Source organism: Emys orbicularis, chromosome 1, assembly GCF_028017835.1.
Source record: "Emys orbicularis isolate rEmyOrb1 chromosome 1, rEmyOrb1.hap1, whole genome shotgun sequence".
Lineage (NCBI taxonomy): Eukaryota > Metazoa > Chordata > Testudines > Emydidae > Emys > Emys orbicularis.
In genome coordinates this window covers 341,865,883-341,881,288 of record NC_088683.1, presented here as the reverse complement: position 1 = coordinate 341,881,288, position 15,406 = coordinate 341,865,883, and the positions used below count along the sequence as shown (strand labels likewise).

At 40.7% G+C, this 15,406-nt stretch overlaps 1 protein-coding gene across 1 annotated transcript in view; it reads left to right on the top strand.

Annotated features, from left to right (window-relative positions):
* Positions 1 to 15,406, top strand: part of PIWIL4 (piwi like RNA-mediated gene silencing 4) — a 56,762-nt gene that overhangs the window by 31,731 nt on the left and 9,625 nt on the right. Inside the window, exons 11-16 of the mRNA XM_065415879.1 lie at positions 174 to 285; positions 1,334 to 1,518; positions 4,700 to 4,772; positions 5,800 to 6,000; positions 9,356 to 9,459; positions 12,229 to 12,299. Of these exons, the coding sequence (XP_065271951.1) occupies positions 174 to 285; positions 1,334 to 1,518; positions 4,700 to 4,772; positions 5,800 to 6,000; positions 9,356 to 9,459; positions 12,229 to 12,299 (746 nt within the window). The remainder of the gene's footprint in view (positions 1 to 173; positions 286 to 1,333; positions 1,519 to 4,699; positions 4,773 to 5,799; positions 6,001 to 9,355; positions 9,460 to 12,228; positions 12,300 to 15,406) is intronic.

Sequence of the window (15,406 nt, the reverse complement as noted above, 5' to 3'; positions counted from 1 at the left end):
AGCTGGTATTTTTTCCTGTGTGATAGAAATTAAAATGGAAATAGAAACAGATCCTTTGAAAATTTGTTTGCTACTTTACTGACTGACTCTTCACTGGGATTTTCGGTGCTGGTGGGTTTTTTCTTCCTTTTTTTTTATTCTTGTCCATAAGATCAACAAAAATCTTCTTACAGAATCAAAGAGGCTCGTTTAGAGTTGGAGATGTGGGGGCTGCAGCTTGGGTGCCAAGTTTCCCTGACAGGCCGTGTTGTCCCAACTGAAAAAATCCTAATGCAGGAGCAGACAGTGAGTACAGAAACTTTCACTTTAAATTCCATATGTGAATGTCTCTCTAGGCACTCCCAGTGTGCCCAGTAACTGTTGTTTAAAGGTGCCAATATATCTAAGGCTGGGAAACTTACTGAGGGAAAGCCTGCTATTAGAAAACTCGGTTTCATCATTACCCAATAGTTATGAGAGTCAGGTTGGGGCTGTAATTTAGGTGGCTGTAGACCCTCAGGCCATACTCTATGCACCCCCGCCTTTGGAATACAGAAATTCATCCCAGCAGTCTGGCTTGAGTCTAGGAAATTGGTACTTGCTACTTTACACTTTGTAGCTGAGAATTTACCACAATTCACCCTTGTGTGAATAGTTTCCTTAGCTATAGAAAAAAAATGTCTGCATAGGTCAATTAGCCATCATTGACATGCTCAGCAACCACCAGCACCTTTAATATGAGGGTGCTGAGCCAGATATGGGACATCTGTTTTGTAAGAAATGATTTTAAAAAACAGCTTTGTGGCTTGATCCAGTAGATGCAGAATGCCCTGAACTCCCTCTGAAATCAGTAGGAGTTAAAGATGCTCAGAAGCTTGCATGATCAAGCCCCAAAGCTAGTTGAGACAGGCTGTCAAGTCGACAGCCTCTTGGGACCCCGGATGGTGGTGTTTGTTAACTTAATACCTGCATATGGTACTTTTTGTATCAGCTCACTTGCTTGTAGAACCATCTCACAGCCAGATACTCAAACATATTTGGCAGTTGTTTTTAGGTATGATCAATGGAGTAGGGTGAATGCATACTTCATTTAGTAAGATTTTCCCAGTGCATAGAAATAAGTCCTGACATTTGCTCCAAGTGCCAGATCAGACCCTTAAAATTCTGTTCCCACTGTAAACTACTACAGCCTGTCTTTGAAGAGGGCTACTGAATTACCCCTTGAGCTAGGTATAACAATGTAAGGATGGTCAACAAAAATATTTTCTGCTGAAGACTGTTTGTCTATGAAGAATCGTCTTCTGACATGATACTTTTCTTTAATTGTTAATTTATTGTTTTTTTCCTTTGGCAGTGTCTGCCAATGAGTGCTGGTGACTGGTCAAAGGATATGCGTAATATGAAGATAATTGGAGTGCAGCCTCTGGACAACTGGTTAATGTTGTGCAGTAACAGAAATGGAGAACTAGCTGAGAACCTTTTGAATTGTCTGAAAAGAGTGGGAGGTCCCATGGGATTTCACATTGAATATCCCAGAATGTGAGATTTCTCAGAGGACTAACCTATATTTGCTTTTCTTTCATCCATCAGTCCTATGCATTATTACTACCAATAATAATACACCTCTACCCTGATATAACGCGGTCCTCGGGAGACAAAAAATCTCACTGCGTTATAGGTGAGACCGCGTTATATCGAACTTGCTTTGGCCCCCCCGTTCCTTGTTACCTGACTGCCCCCTCCAGAGACCCCTGTCCCTAATCACCCCCAGGACCCTACCCCCACCCAACCCCCCTGCTCCCTGACTGCTCCGACCCCTATCCACCCCCCAACCACCCGCGCCCTGACAGGCACTCACCGGCAGCGGCGGGAAGCGGAGCGACGTGGCCCCAGCCCGCTCCGCTTTCCTTGCCCCGGCCCCAGCTATGTCACTGTGGGGGGGGGGGCGGCGGGGGGGGTTGGGGAAATGTCCCACACTCACCTGCGGCGGGAAGCAGAGCACCGCAGCTCAGAGCTGGCGGAGTGGAGCAGGCTGGGGCCGGGCTGCTCCGCTTCTGCCACTGCCGGTGAGTGCGGGGGGGATCCCTTCCCCCAAGCCCCCTCCACCGAGCGACATGGCTGGGGCCGGGGTGAGGGAAGCGGAGTGGGCTGCTCCTGGCCCCCCGCTAATCCCCCGGGCCACTCTGGGACTGCAGGGCCCCAAAATTGCCCCCCCCCACAGCTCCTGCCTCCTAGTCCCTGGGGGGGGGGAGCCCCTGACCACCCCCAAGACCCTCGGCCCCTTATCCAACCCCTCGGCCCCAGCCCGGCACCCTTAACACGCTGCTCAGAGCAGCGTGTCAGAGCTTTACCGCGTTGTATGCGAACCCATATTATATCAGGTTGCGTTATATCGGGGTAGAGGTGTAACTTGCATTTATGTAGCTCTTTCAACCGGCAATATTCCAAAGTCCTTCACAAAATTAACAAATGAATTATGGCAGCCTCAATCACCTGCTTACCCACTTCTCTCTCAAGAACCACTGCTCTCTCTTATGCTGTCCCCCATGCACATAAAAGTTCCCAGTCAAAATCTGTAAAGCCACCACCTTGTCCTCCAAATCCTTCTTCAAACTCACTTCTTCCATTATGCGTATACTAAACTGCAACCATATCATGGCTAGGCATATAGTGAGTTGTGGTTGCTGCACCTGATTGGCAAGGATTGAGACACATCCTGTTACATTTGTTGCTCTCTCTTTCCCATCCAAGCTTGCTTGTTTCTCATCTACTTACTGTCTTTTGATTTTTAGCTCTTTGGGGCAGGTATTTTCATTTTCTGTATGTTTGCACACTACCTAGCTCCAATCTGGTCTCTTGGCACTACCACAATATAAATGTTGAATAATAACAATAATAAATAAGTAGTATGTATAAATAATTATGTATGCAAGTAGGCACAATGGAATATAGATTCTAATAGGTGAAATGAAATTTAAAAAAAAAAGAGGGTGGAATATCTCAGCCACTACTAGAAACAGTCACTTCTGGGACATATAGTAGACCAGCTATTTAACAACTTGCAGCAACATTATGTAACGGAGCCTTAGGGTAGAGGAATACCATATATCCATTTGAAACTACACAAGTGATTTAGGAAAGCAGAATATAAGTATTCAAGGACAATAAACTGCAAGACTTGACTTAGGCCAGAGGAGCCTTTCCTACATATTTTAAGGTATCTAATGCAAACTTAGTTTTACAAAAAGTTGCATTTTAATGTAAGCAGCTTTCAACAGACATATCTTACACTATATACCAAATTATTGCTTAATTTACTAAATCTGCATTTTGAAGGAAAGTAACCTTTTCGGATTCTCATTAAACTACCATCCTGATAAATTAAATATTAATACTTTATATTCTGTAGTAACTTTGGGCCAGATTCTCTCCTATGTCTACTTGGCTCGAGAGTATGGGTCTGTTGGAGCCATGTACAGCTCCCTGATCTTCTGCCTTGTGCAGTTGTCACCCACCTTAGGTTAGAGCAGTGTAGGGACTATTTTAACCTAAGCCAGCTGGCAGGAGTCTCCAGGGGATCCTTCAACAGTTGAGAATGGCCTGAGTATACCCATGCTCTGGCCATGCCCCTAAACCTGCCCTCTCCCACTCCTTGGCGTGGCCTCCTAGGCCAGGAAGGTAGCATAAAAGCCAACCATGTCAGTTTGTTTCTAGTTATGAGGTCCATGCCACTAGGAAAATTCTTAGCTGGTGAGCTATGGACAGATTCCAAAGTCTTTCCTGTGGATGGTGATGTGTAATGTGTTCAGATCTGTTTCCTCAATGATTTTATATTCACTTATCTTGTTCTTTTGATATATACATATTTAACTCCTATAGATAGTGGGAGTTACATATGCAAAAACTGAGCATCTCTTGAGAGTGAAACTGAAGGGCGGTTAGACTTCATATGGCATTGTCAGGGTTATTCCTTCAGGAAGCTGATCCTGTGATATGATGAGTGATTCTGTAGGGTAAGTGCACTTCAAGCAGCTGTGAGACCCCCTGTTTTTACAAGGAAATAACTAATTCACATTTTTCCTTCACCTTGACTGCACCATAAACTGCTGTGACCATGCTACTTTCATATGTTCTCAGTGAGCTGACTGTGATCATAGAATCATAGAATATCAGGGTTGGAAAGGACCTCAGGAGGTCATCTAGTCCAACCCCCTGCTCAAAGCAGGACCAATCCCCAGACAGATTTTTACCCCAGTTCCCTAAATGGACCCCTCAAGGATTGAACTCACAACCCTGGGTTTAGCAGGCCAGTGCTCAAACCACTGAGCTATCCCACCCCCTAGTGATGCTAGTCCTAAAACCTGTGTTCTCCTATATCCCACAAATATGCATTGCCTCTCTTTTGACTTTCTTCACCTCCATGTCAGATTCTGTGGAGTAGGATAATGAACCATCAGCAGCCTCTCAAAAAATCAGTGATTTGCCCAACTCTAGTCTCAACACAGATGCGGCCTCTTTCAGGCAATGGATGGAATTTTGAGTATTAGTTTTGGTAGACACATCCTTTGTCACTGGTTACTGATTAATTCCAAACTAGTCAAATATGAATAACCTTTTAGTCTTTGTGGAAAATGTGTTCATAATGCTTCTAAAGATGTGCAGTGAACTGACATTTGCAAAGTTAGTGCATGTTTAAATGTCTTTATATGTTTTTGTTCAGAGTACAAGTACAAGAAAGCCCAATGGCATTCCTGCGAGCAGTGCAACAGCATGTAAATCCTGAAGTACAGCTGGTGTGTACAAGTTTTTGTTCATTACGCGATGCTTTGTGATGCTTTTGATAGGGCTAAGTCCAATCTTCTGATATGCAAGGAAGGTGGGGGGAGAGGAGAGAAAGCATAGAGAGCCTCTTCTCCCTGTGGAATCAGCAGAGCAGAATATCTCTGAGAACACTATCAGCAGCCTGGCTACAGCAGCAGATAATATACCATAACCCCAAAGGTTATGCCTTCCAATTAGGAGGCATGTCTAGCTCAGGACATGCACTGCTTCTTTCCAGAACAGCACTGTCAGAGGATGCTTTTTCAGTTACCAAGTGAGCAGCACTTCTAGCCTGTTTTTGTGGTCTTCCAGTCACAAACACACATGGTTACTTTTTCCACCTCATATACCTTTAATCCTCTGTTTCCTAACAGGGTAGGATGTAGCACAGGTATATAGCCTGGGGAGTCTTCCAAACAGCTTTCTCCTTCACCCAGCTCACCCTCTAAGATTCCCCCCCCCTTCCTGTTCCTCCTGATTATATATCCTCCCATTACTAAGCCAATTACTTTATTAGCCCACCAATTGCCACTCAAGTGTCAGTAATCCCCACCAGTAACAGGTTGATTCCAGTTAAGGCTGCCACTTTCTCTGCGCTGCAGCAACCTTGTGACCAGAATTCTGCAACCAGTACTCCTCTCACAGGCACCCTCCCCCATTTGGCAGAATTCCTAGAGAAGGGAACACATCTGCCAATATCTCTGCTCCCTCAGTTTACACTGGTTGTGGCTGGATTTGGCCTATAGTTAATCAACCAGTAAGTGTAATGTGGTCCATTTAAAAAATGTATACAAGCCTTTATCTGTCAATGTTAGTTTTCCAATCATGAACTCACAAGAGCAAGAGATCTGCAGGAAAAACAAGTTAGTCTGGCTTTATAAATTCTTCAGATTTGTGGGGGAAATTTTATGTCTTTTAAGAGGGTGAAATGTATCAAAGTGTAAGGAGAGATCTGCAGAAGTAGAGCACTGACCACTGTTCTCCCCTTCTTCCACTTAGATAATGTGTGTACTGTCTTCCAATCAGAAGGACTGTTATGATTCGATTAAAAAGTTCCTGAGCCTTGACCGACCTGTCCCAAGCCAATGTGTACTAGCACGCACTCTGAACAAGCAGGGCATGATGATGAGTGTCGCCACGAAAATTGCAATGCAGATTATCTGTAAACTCGGAGGGGAGCTATGGGCAGTAGAGATCCCTGTAAGTAATTTGTTTAAAATGTTTGTTTTTATCACAGCAAAACTTCTTCAACCATTTATGTTAACTAGTCTTTGGTATGTCAAAAATGCTTAGCTCTAGCTGAAATTGATTTAGCATGGTATAAATTGTGCTTTGTTGCCATTTTTCATCTGAGGATCTCAGAATACTTCAGCAACAATAATTCATACGAGAAACCACTCCTCAGCATGAGGAAGGATTGCCCCAGATTGGGCCCTGTGTTAATGATGCAGGATCCTTACTCTTGATCTGATGACTTCACAAAATGTTGGTGTATTTAATCCCATCAAAATCATTTTTACATTAAAGTATGTCTCTGCGCATACTCAAAAATCTGAGCACTTCTTGTTTACAATAAAAATTGTTACAAGGTACAGTATTTGTGAAACATATCCATGTTTTATGAAGGTATACAAACAAATGTCCAACTTTAGCATTTCTTTGATCCACATTTCTGGGCAGGAAATCAAGCATTTGTGACCCTAATGGCCCAACCAATGGGGAAAAAAACCTCTAAAATTCTTTAAATAAGCTTTATTTTCATGTGACCATATCAATAGGCTATTTAGTTTGACAGTATTTTTGCAGTGGTGATGAGATTTAAAAGAATAGAATTTAAAGAAATGTAAAGCTTTCCAACAAAAAAGGACATGTTCTGGGAAGATGTATGGTCTATTGGTTAGAACAGGGGATCATTAGATGTAGCAGTGGTATTACAAATAATACCTGAAGACCCCAAGTAGGATCTGGGTCCCATTGTGCAAGGCACTGTACAAACATAGTAAGACAGCTCTGCCCCCAAACAGTTTTAACTCATATGTCTCATATTAGCCATATTTAACACTGGTATAATAATCTTTATGTATCTCACAGAAGTGCAGTGAGGCTTAATAATATTTTTGACCTCTGTGGATCTACTTGTGTGAGTAATAGCTCCCTGATGTAAGGGCTGTACAATCACTCTTGAGGTCCAAACTTGCTTCCATTGAAATCAGCGGCCAAATTTCCACTGACTGAAAAAAGAACACGATTCGGGCCAAAGTTTATATCAAGCAGGTCCTGTCTGGAAATAACAAATTCTAGTGTTAAAATGCCAGTTATTTGATTGTTACTTATGGTATTTGCATGTCCTTCAACACCTTGTGGCTTCAGATTTAAGGCCAAAAGTGAGATTGAATAGTGATTTCTTAGAAACTTGGTAAAAAGTAAAATAAATTCTCACACTACAGAATAACGTTTTCATTCATCAGTAGGAGATTCAGTAAGCAATTAATTCCATATCAAGTTCTGTCATCTCCTCCTGATTTTTAATTGATCATTTTGGGATGCCTCATGCACATTTTAAAAATACAATGGAACCCCGTTTATCTGATCTAATTGGGACCAGGACCAGATTGGATAATCAAAATTTGGATAATCAGGAGAATGGGCAAAGAGCTTTCTATATGTTATTTTAAGATGCGGAGTTGCTTTAAAACTAGCTGACCACTCCCGGAAAAGCATTAAAACATATCCCCCCCCCTTCTTATCTACTTAACAGAATATACAAACCCCTAGTTCTTGCAAAGAATGTTTTGTTCATTTATTAACATGAAAACCAATGTGAGTTTTTAACAAGTACAGGTATTGATCATTTTTACATTCTTTCCTTTTAACCCTGAACATTATAGGGACTGTCTACAACAGTGTTTCTCAACCTTTTTTTTGCAGTTGCTCAGGGCTCCACACCACATGGAGGTTCAGATAAACAGAGTTCTTCTGTATTTCTTAAAGTATTCAGAACTCTGCTTTATTTCATATATATTTTATCAATCTAATGTTTAATGGGAAACAGGTAATTCTGTTTCATCTTTAATCTTTAGCACTCACTTTAACAAGAAAATTTACTTCATTCATTGATTTTCTTTGTCATTATAAAAACAGCTTGACAGCATGCTGAAATTCAGTTGCCAGAACTAAGTGGAGGAAATGGACTATTTTGTTTTATTTAGTATGATCTTTCATCATGAGACACCTGTGCTCCTTTTGAAATTCTTCCATTTCGTCTGATTTCCCTTCATAAAAGGTGTCAAGATTCCTTACTGAATGAGCAGGGCTTAACTCTATTAGTGCTAGACAATATCCTTATAATGTTCTCTTTTATCTTTTATCATGAACCAGAGAACTCTGCTCATTCTTTATGCCTCTCTGCTATCACTCCACTTCCCTTCTATGGTTTATTTAGTAAGATATAAAAATGTAAACTATGTACCAAATTTTGCCCTGAATTACTCCCCTGCAGTCCATGTCTGTTGTGCTCTATATGTGAATTTCACCCTGTAATCCCTACTTCTTCTTGTGTTGTATGAGTCTGAGTCTCGTAATGAGGTCCTGCTATAATTATAAATAACAGTAAAAATAGGTACACTAACCCAAGTATCTACAGTACTTTTGCAGTCCTTGTATTTGAATCCTCTTGTAATTTAATTAGGTGAGATAGGCATCGGACTACAAACATTTTGTGGGGATGAGGATGGGATTTCCATCCCACTTTAGAATGAAACATTCTTCACTTTCATAGTTTGCATAGGTAGAAAAAAGTTAAGTAACACAATCTTATTTTCATAACACACAGTTAAATTTCACCAGTAGTACTGTATGAACTATTTGCTTCCACCTATTACAGAGAGCCTGAGTCCCATCTACAGATGTCCTAAATAGTGGTTATTTCTGACACTTTAATTTAATTCAAAAGATTTGATTCAGTTATTCCAAGTTGATAGTGTTCCTTCTCAGAATCACCTAAAGTCTTATCACTTTTTCCCCCCAAGTGGAAAGCACACTATGACCTGGCCTTCAATAATAAATACGCATAGCGGCATACATAAAATATTTTTTAATTCTTTAACAGTTTTTCCCCAGTGAGCGAAAGGGAGAAAGAAAGGATCATGTTTTACAGACTCTAGTCATGTTGATGCTCATTGGCATATCATTGCGATGGCATGGTAAAATGATCTATGTAGAATGTGGGTACAAGGTCAGGACCTTACAGAATTAGCAGATCAGGTCTGAAGTGATCCATTAGCATTGGTGTGAATGTGTTTCATCTAAACAGAATTTAAAATGTCTTTATTTAACAAAATTAAACTTGAGGATTTGAGGGTTTTATTGAAAATAGCGTAGTCTCATCTGACAATACTCTAGCTTTGCTCTGTTGTGTGGCTCTATGCCATACGTATTTTAACTGTTTCAAAAAGTGATTTGGTAAAGCTTTGAAAATCAGTATATTTGAAGTACTGTATATAATTGATAATTCATTACATCACCAAATTATTCTCAATTTAAATTTATTTCACAGCTAAAATCACTCATGGTGATAGGTATTGATGTCAATAAAGATGCCCTTAACAAGGGAAGTTCAGTAGTTGGATTTGTGGCTAGCACTAATTCAAAAATTACAAGGTAAGCCTTTTATACTACTACTCCTAAGGGTCCTATAATTATGCCTACCTATCTCTGGGGGCTTACTTTCTGTTTTGAGTTCTTTGGATAGAAGGCACTATCACTGACCTGGAAGAAAACATTAAATTATTATTGATTAAAGTTTTCAGGTGTCAGATAGGAGGAACGGTAAATAATGAGGAAGGCAGGTCTCTGATACATAGCGATCTGGATCACTTGGTAAGCAGGGCACAATCAATGTATGCCTTTTAATACAGTAAGGTCAGTACAGTAAAGCCAAATGTAAGTTCATATATCTAGCAACAAAGAACATAGACCATACTTATAAGATGTGAGATTATATCTTGGGAAGCAGTGACTGAAAAAGATTTGGGGATTATGGTGTATAATCAGCAGAATGGTGTCATTATCATTCATTCACTTCTGTACATATATACATACTTAATATCCGCCTTCATACTGAGTCAGACTTAGTAAATCACCGCAACAATTTCAAGCCAGTATGGTTTAAATATAATTTATTTTAAAAGTCAATAATTTTGTGTTTTTCTTTGCAATCCCTTAAGTACACCAAAGAAAACGAGAGTTTAAAACAAATGTGAAATAACTTCAAATGACTCTTAAATCCATAAAGACTGTAGAAGTCTTAAAAATGGCCATTAAGACACGAGCCTATGCTCATCAGCCATAGATGTTTTACCATCAACTTCAACAGCAGTAAGTTTGTGCCCTTATTCTATCCATCACTCAAACAGTTCCTAAGTATTACAGAATAGATTAGACTCTTTAAGATCATCTGTTATGAGCCATTTGAGGTGTCTTCCATGTTAAAGACAATATCACGCCCTTGGTCACTAGGCATCACTTCCAGTTAATACTGATTGTAGTTGTATATGTGGATCAAGAGTATCATATGGGTCTGGGGGACTCTTGGGTTCTGCTCCCACATTGGATGTGCTCACTGGTGCTGGCTTCCTCCTTTCCCTTGGGGTGCTCAACCCCTGCTCAGCCCCAGGCCCCGCCTCCACTTCACCCCTCCACCCAAGCCTCTGCCCCACCTCTTCCTGCCCCTGCTTTGCCCCAGGTCCGGCCCCCAATCCACCCCTTCCGCAAAGGCCCCACCCCGCCTCTTCCCCCCCAGTTCCACCCCCTGCCCCGAGCGCGTCCCAGCCCCGCTCCTCCCCTTCTCTCCCCCAGCACCTCTTGCACACTGCGGAACAGCTGATCGCTGCAGGCGGGAGGCACTGGGAGGGATGGGGGTGCTGGCTGCCAGTAGGTGCTAAGTACCCACTAATTTTTTTTTCCGTGGGTGCTCTAGGGCTGGAGCACCCACGGAGTCCGTGCCTATCAATGGGCTGTTTTTTGGATAGGATGTAAAATTCAGCTGCATGCATTATTGAAAGGCAAGGGCATTTTTTGCAAGAATATGGGTGTTAACCCTGGTGTCTTTGCTGAATTAGGTAATTACATTCTGCCTACTAAATTGGATATAGTATTCTTTTCACTTTCTGTCTTAGTATTAAACAGCTGCCTTTTTTCGCCCCAAAGATAGATTAAGTGACTCCTGTATATGACTTGAATAGTATTTAATGGAGTGCTTTAGGATAAAAGGTGCTATGTAAATATAAAATAATGTTTATTATTTATGAGTTCAGAACTTTTTGGAGTTTGGACCTGGTATAATGATAGTGAATTCATTGCAAATCCTTAATTCATACAGTGTCAGGGCAAGTGTTTGTTAATACAATATTCGGTCTGTAGACTCTTCAGAAGATAGAATGGTGGCAATTTAATTTCACTGTTGTGATATAGATTCAATGTTAGAAAAAGAAATTTCTTTGCATTCAGAAGTCTGTATAAAGTTAAATATTGTGATGGTTTACGTGTTTGGTATATTCAGCAACCAACACAAACTTAATTTTTTCAAAGTAAAGCTATTTTTTTACAGTAATCCAGTAAGGGTGTATTTTTAAACCATTGAAACCACACAGCATTATTTATGAAGAACTCTAGAATTAAACAAACAATGTAACCAAAGTCAGCTATTTTATTAGTGCATGATAGTGTCTTCACAATCCTGAACCTGGAAAGACTTGTTGGCAGCCCTGATGGGGTTCATTATAAGCTGTCATGATATGGTCAGTCAACTTCTCAGTGCTGAATGGATGTTAATGTTCCCTTCATATATGTTCAGTCCAGTTCTTTGGTGTACCCCCCCTTCTGCATATTATAATAATAATTAGCATTTACATAGAACCTTCCATCTGAGAATCTGAAAGTGCCTCACAAATATAGTCTATTCATCTTACAACACCCCAGTTAGAGATGTAAGCATTTTACAGAGAAGAAAGAAAAACAAGAGGTTGAAGCTCAAGTTTTCAAAAGTGGCCTCTAACTTCAGATTCCTCAGTGTTTTGGGTGGCCAACTTTAGACACCAACTAGCTAATTTTCAGAGCTGTTGAACACTTAATCTACCAATGGAGTCAGTGTGAGCTAACTAGACATCAAGTTTGAAAAATGTAGCTCATAAATCCTGGGGAATAAGGCAGGTCTGACCGGTTCTACTGCATTGCTCAGGATCTAGATTTCATATTCTCCTAAACTATCCCTACTTTAAAGAGTCCTCCCTTTATTGGTAGTTTCAGGTGATGGCTGTATGATTTATGAGAAGCGCAGCCAATAGTAAAGGAAACTTGGTGTTAAAGTAATGCAGAACTCAGAAGAACACAATTGTAGTGGTTGCCTAGTAACTTACTACTTATTTTTAGGTGGTTCTCTCGCTGCATCCTTCGGAATACAGGGACTGATATCGCAGATTGTTTAAAAGTTTGCATGAAAGGTATAATGTCATGTATCTTTTAAAGTTAGAGCAATACAGTTTATAGGTTGATTATTGGCTATTTCTCAATGTATTGTTTGCATTACATTCTAATCTCCTGTGTAAATGAATTTCACAATGCAACAGAACCTGTAGTATTATAGAAACTATTATTATTACAGAAATTGGCTTCCCAGACTAGTTTTAAAACCAGATGCACAACATTATTACACCAATTACTCTGTATTTTGTGAATTCTTATATTCTTTCATTGGTTCTTTTAATAATAAGTTAGGGCTTTAACTTGTAAATCCTTAGTCACAGGAATAGTCCTTATTCACTATACGGAGTACTACTCCCATGTCCTCACTTTGTAAGCTCCTTGGGGCAGGAACGTTGACTTATTATGCATTTGTAAAGAGTAAGGCTCACCAGGTGTGCTATCTAAATATATAATCAAAATTACATGGCAATATATAGTAAGAGACCTTGAAAATGTCACTCATCCAGCGTGATTAGGACTCTCTTCTACTTCTTCAACATCTGTAGAATCTAAACTCTACCAAAAAACAAAACAAAAAAACACCCCAGCCCCTTTTCTAGCTCTTGTGGTTGTGAAGAAAACCTCCCAAGAAGCAAGTGTGCTCTTCCCAAGGCTTACGTCTACACTATGCACCACTTTTGGCAGCATGCAGGGTATGTGTAGCTTCACACTGCAGTATGTGTCAACTCAGTAAAATGCTCTGGCATTGCCAAAAGGCGTCAGTAGCTCCCCCACCAGAGTCTTTTCCTGCAGCAGGGAAAGGCTCAGGCACTGGGTCAGTAGATGGCTAAAAATAGCAGTATAGACAGGGAGGCATGGCTTGGGCGAGCAGAGCCATGTAGGGGTATGTACTTGGTTACATAGCCAACTCCCCCCCCCCCCCCCAGATGTATATTTACTTGCCTAAGCCATGTCTCACCATCAACACTGCTGTTTATATCTGTGCTGGGAGGCTGAGTATGTACGCTACACACTGCCGAAAGAAGCCTGCAGTGTAGATGTAGTATAAGTCTTCAGAGAGATGGTTCCAATGTTGCTGTCACTTTAAGAGGGGCAGATGATGAGTCTGCCTGTCACCAGTGCTAAGGCTGCCAGCGTCCAGCCATCACTCCTAGGAGTGATGGGCCTTGGTGGGGCTTCCACACCACTTCCTATAAAAAGCAGAGGCCCACACGTGCTCAGTGGGAGAATGTCTAGCAGAATCTTTGCTCCTCACGTCCCCCACCCCCTTCCCCCATAGAAGAGCCCTCTGTAGCAGTAACAGGCAAGGAGCCCGCTGCTATTGGTCTTCAGGCTGGCTTGAATCACCCTGCTCCTTGTTCTGATGCTGCTGCTCTATTTTTGGGATGGCTGGGGTCAGGTACAGGAGGAGGGAAATCTCACTCTCTGCCATTCCAGCACAGGACTCTGTTTTATTTTGAGTTAAGGAATTGGTGCCTAGCAGATGCAAAGAAAAAGATCCAAATTCAGATATGTGACTTTTGTCCAACTCTTCATCATGTAAATTACATCAGTTTATTTACAGTATATACACCCATTTCCAGTGTGCAACTTGCATCTTTGATTTTGGCCTCTGGAGACTTATATCCTGATCCAAAGTGCATTAACATCAGTGGGAATGTTTCCATTTACTATGGTAGGCTTTGGCCCATAATTTGCATATTTCAAGTATATTATAAATAGGGCTATCAGGTGATAAAAAAATTAATCTCGATTAATTGCGTTGTTAATAATAATAGAATACCATTTATTTAAATATTTTTGGATGTTTTCTACATTTTCAAATATATTGATTTCAGTTACAACACAGAATACAAATATTTGCACTGCTAAAAACAGTTCTTTTCAATTCACCTAATACAAGTACTGTAATGCAATCTGTTTATCATGAAAGTTGAATTTACAAATGTAGAATTATGTACCAAAAAACTGCATTCAAAAATAAAACTATGTAGAACTTTAGAGCCTACAAGTCCACTCAGTCCTACTTCTTGTTCAACCAACCACTCAGACAAACAAGTTTGTTTACGTTTGCGGGAGATAATGCTGCCTGCTTCTTGTTTTCAGTGTTACCTGAAAGAGAACAGGCATTCGCATTGCACTGTTGTAGCTGGTGTCGCAAGATATTTACGTGCTAGATGCGCTAAAGATTCATATGTCCCTTCATGTTTCAACCACCATTCCAGAGGATATGCATCCATGCTGATGACGGGTTCTGCTTGATAATGATCCAAAGCAGTGCATACCGTTGCATGTTCATTTTCATCATCTGAGTCAGATGCCATCAGCAGAAAGTTGATTTTCTTTTTTGGTGGTTCAGGTTCTATAGTTTCCACATGGGAGTTCGGCTCTTTTAAGACTTCTCAAAGCATGTTCCACATTTCATCCCTCTCAGATTTTGGAAGGCACTTGAGATTCTTAAACCTTGGGTTGAGTGCTGAAGCTATTGTTAGAAATCTCACATTGGTATCTTTGCGTTTTGTCAAAGCAGTGAAAGTGTTCTTAAAATGAACAACATGTGCTGGGTCATCATCCGAGACTGCCATAACATGAACTATATGGCAGAATGTGGGTAAAACCACAGAGCAGGGGACATACAATTCTCACCCAAGGAGTTCAGTCACAAATTTAATTAATGCATTATTTTTCTAACGAACGTCATCAGCATGGAAGCATGTCCTCTGGAACGGTGGTCGAAGCATGAAGGGGCATATGAATATTTAGCATATCTGGCACAAAAACCTTGCAATTCCGGCTACAAAAGTGCCAAGCGAACACCTGTTCTCACTTTCAGGTGACATTGTAAATAAGAAGTGGGCAGCATTATCTCCCGTAAATGTAAACAAACTTGTTTGTCTTAGCGATCAGCTGAATAAGAAGTAGGACTATGTGGACTTGTAGGATCTGAAGTTTTACATTGTTTAGTTTTTGAGTGCAGTTAAATAACAAAAAAAATCTACATTTGTAAGTTGTACTTCCACGATAAAGAGATTGCACTACAGTACTTGTATGAGGTGAATTGAAAAATACTATTTCTTTTGTTCACAGGCATCGACTTTCCAAAGTGCTGGGGGATGCTTGACTC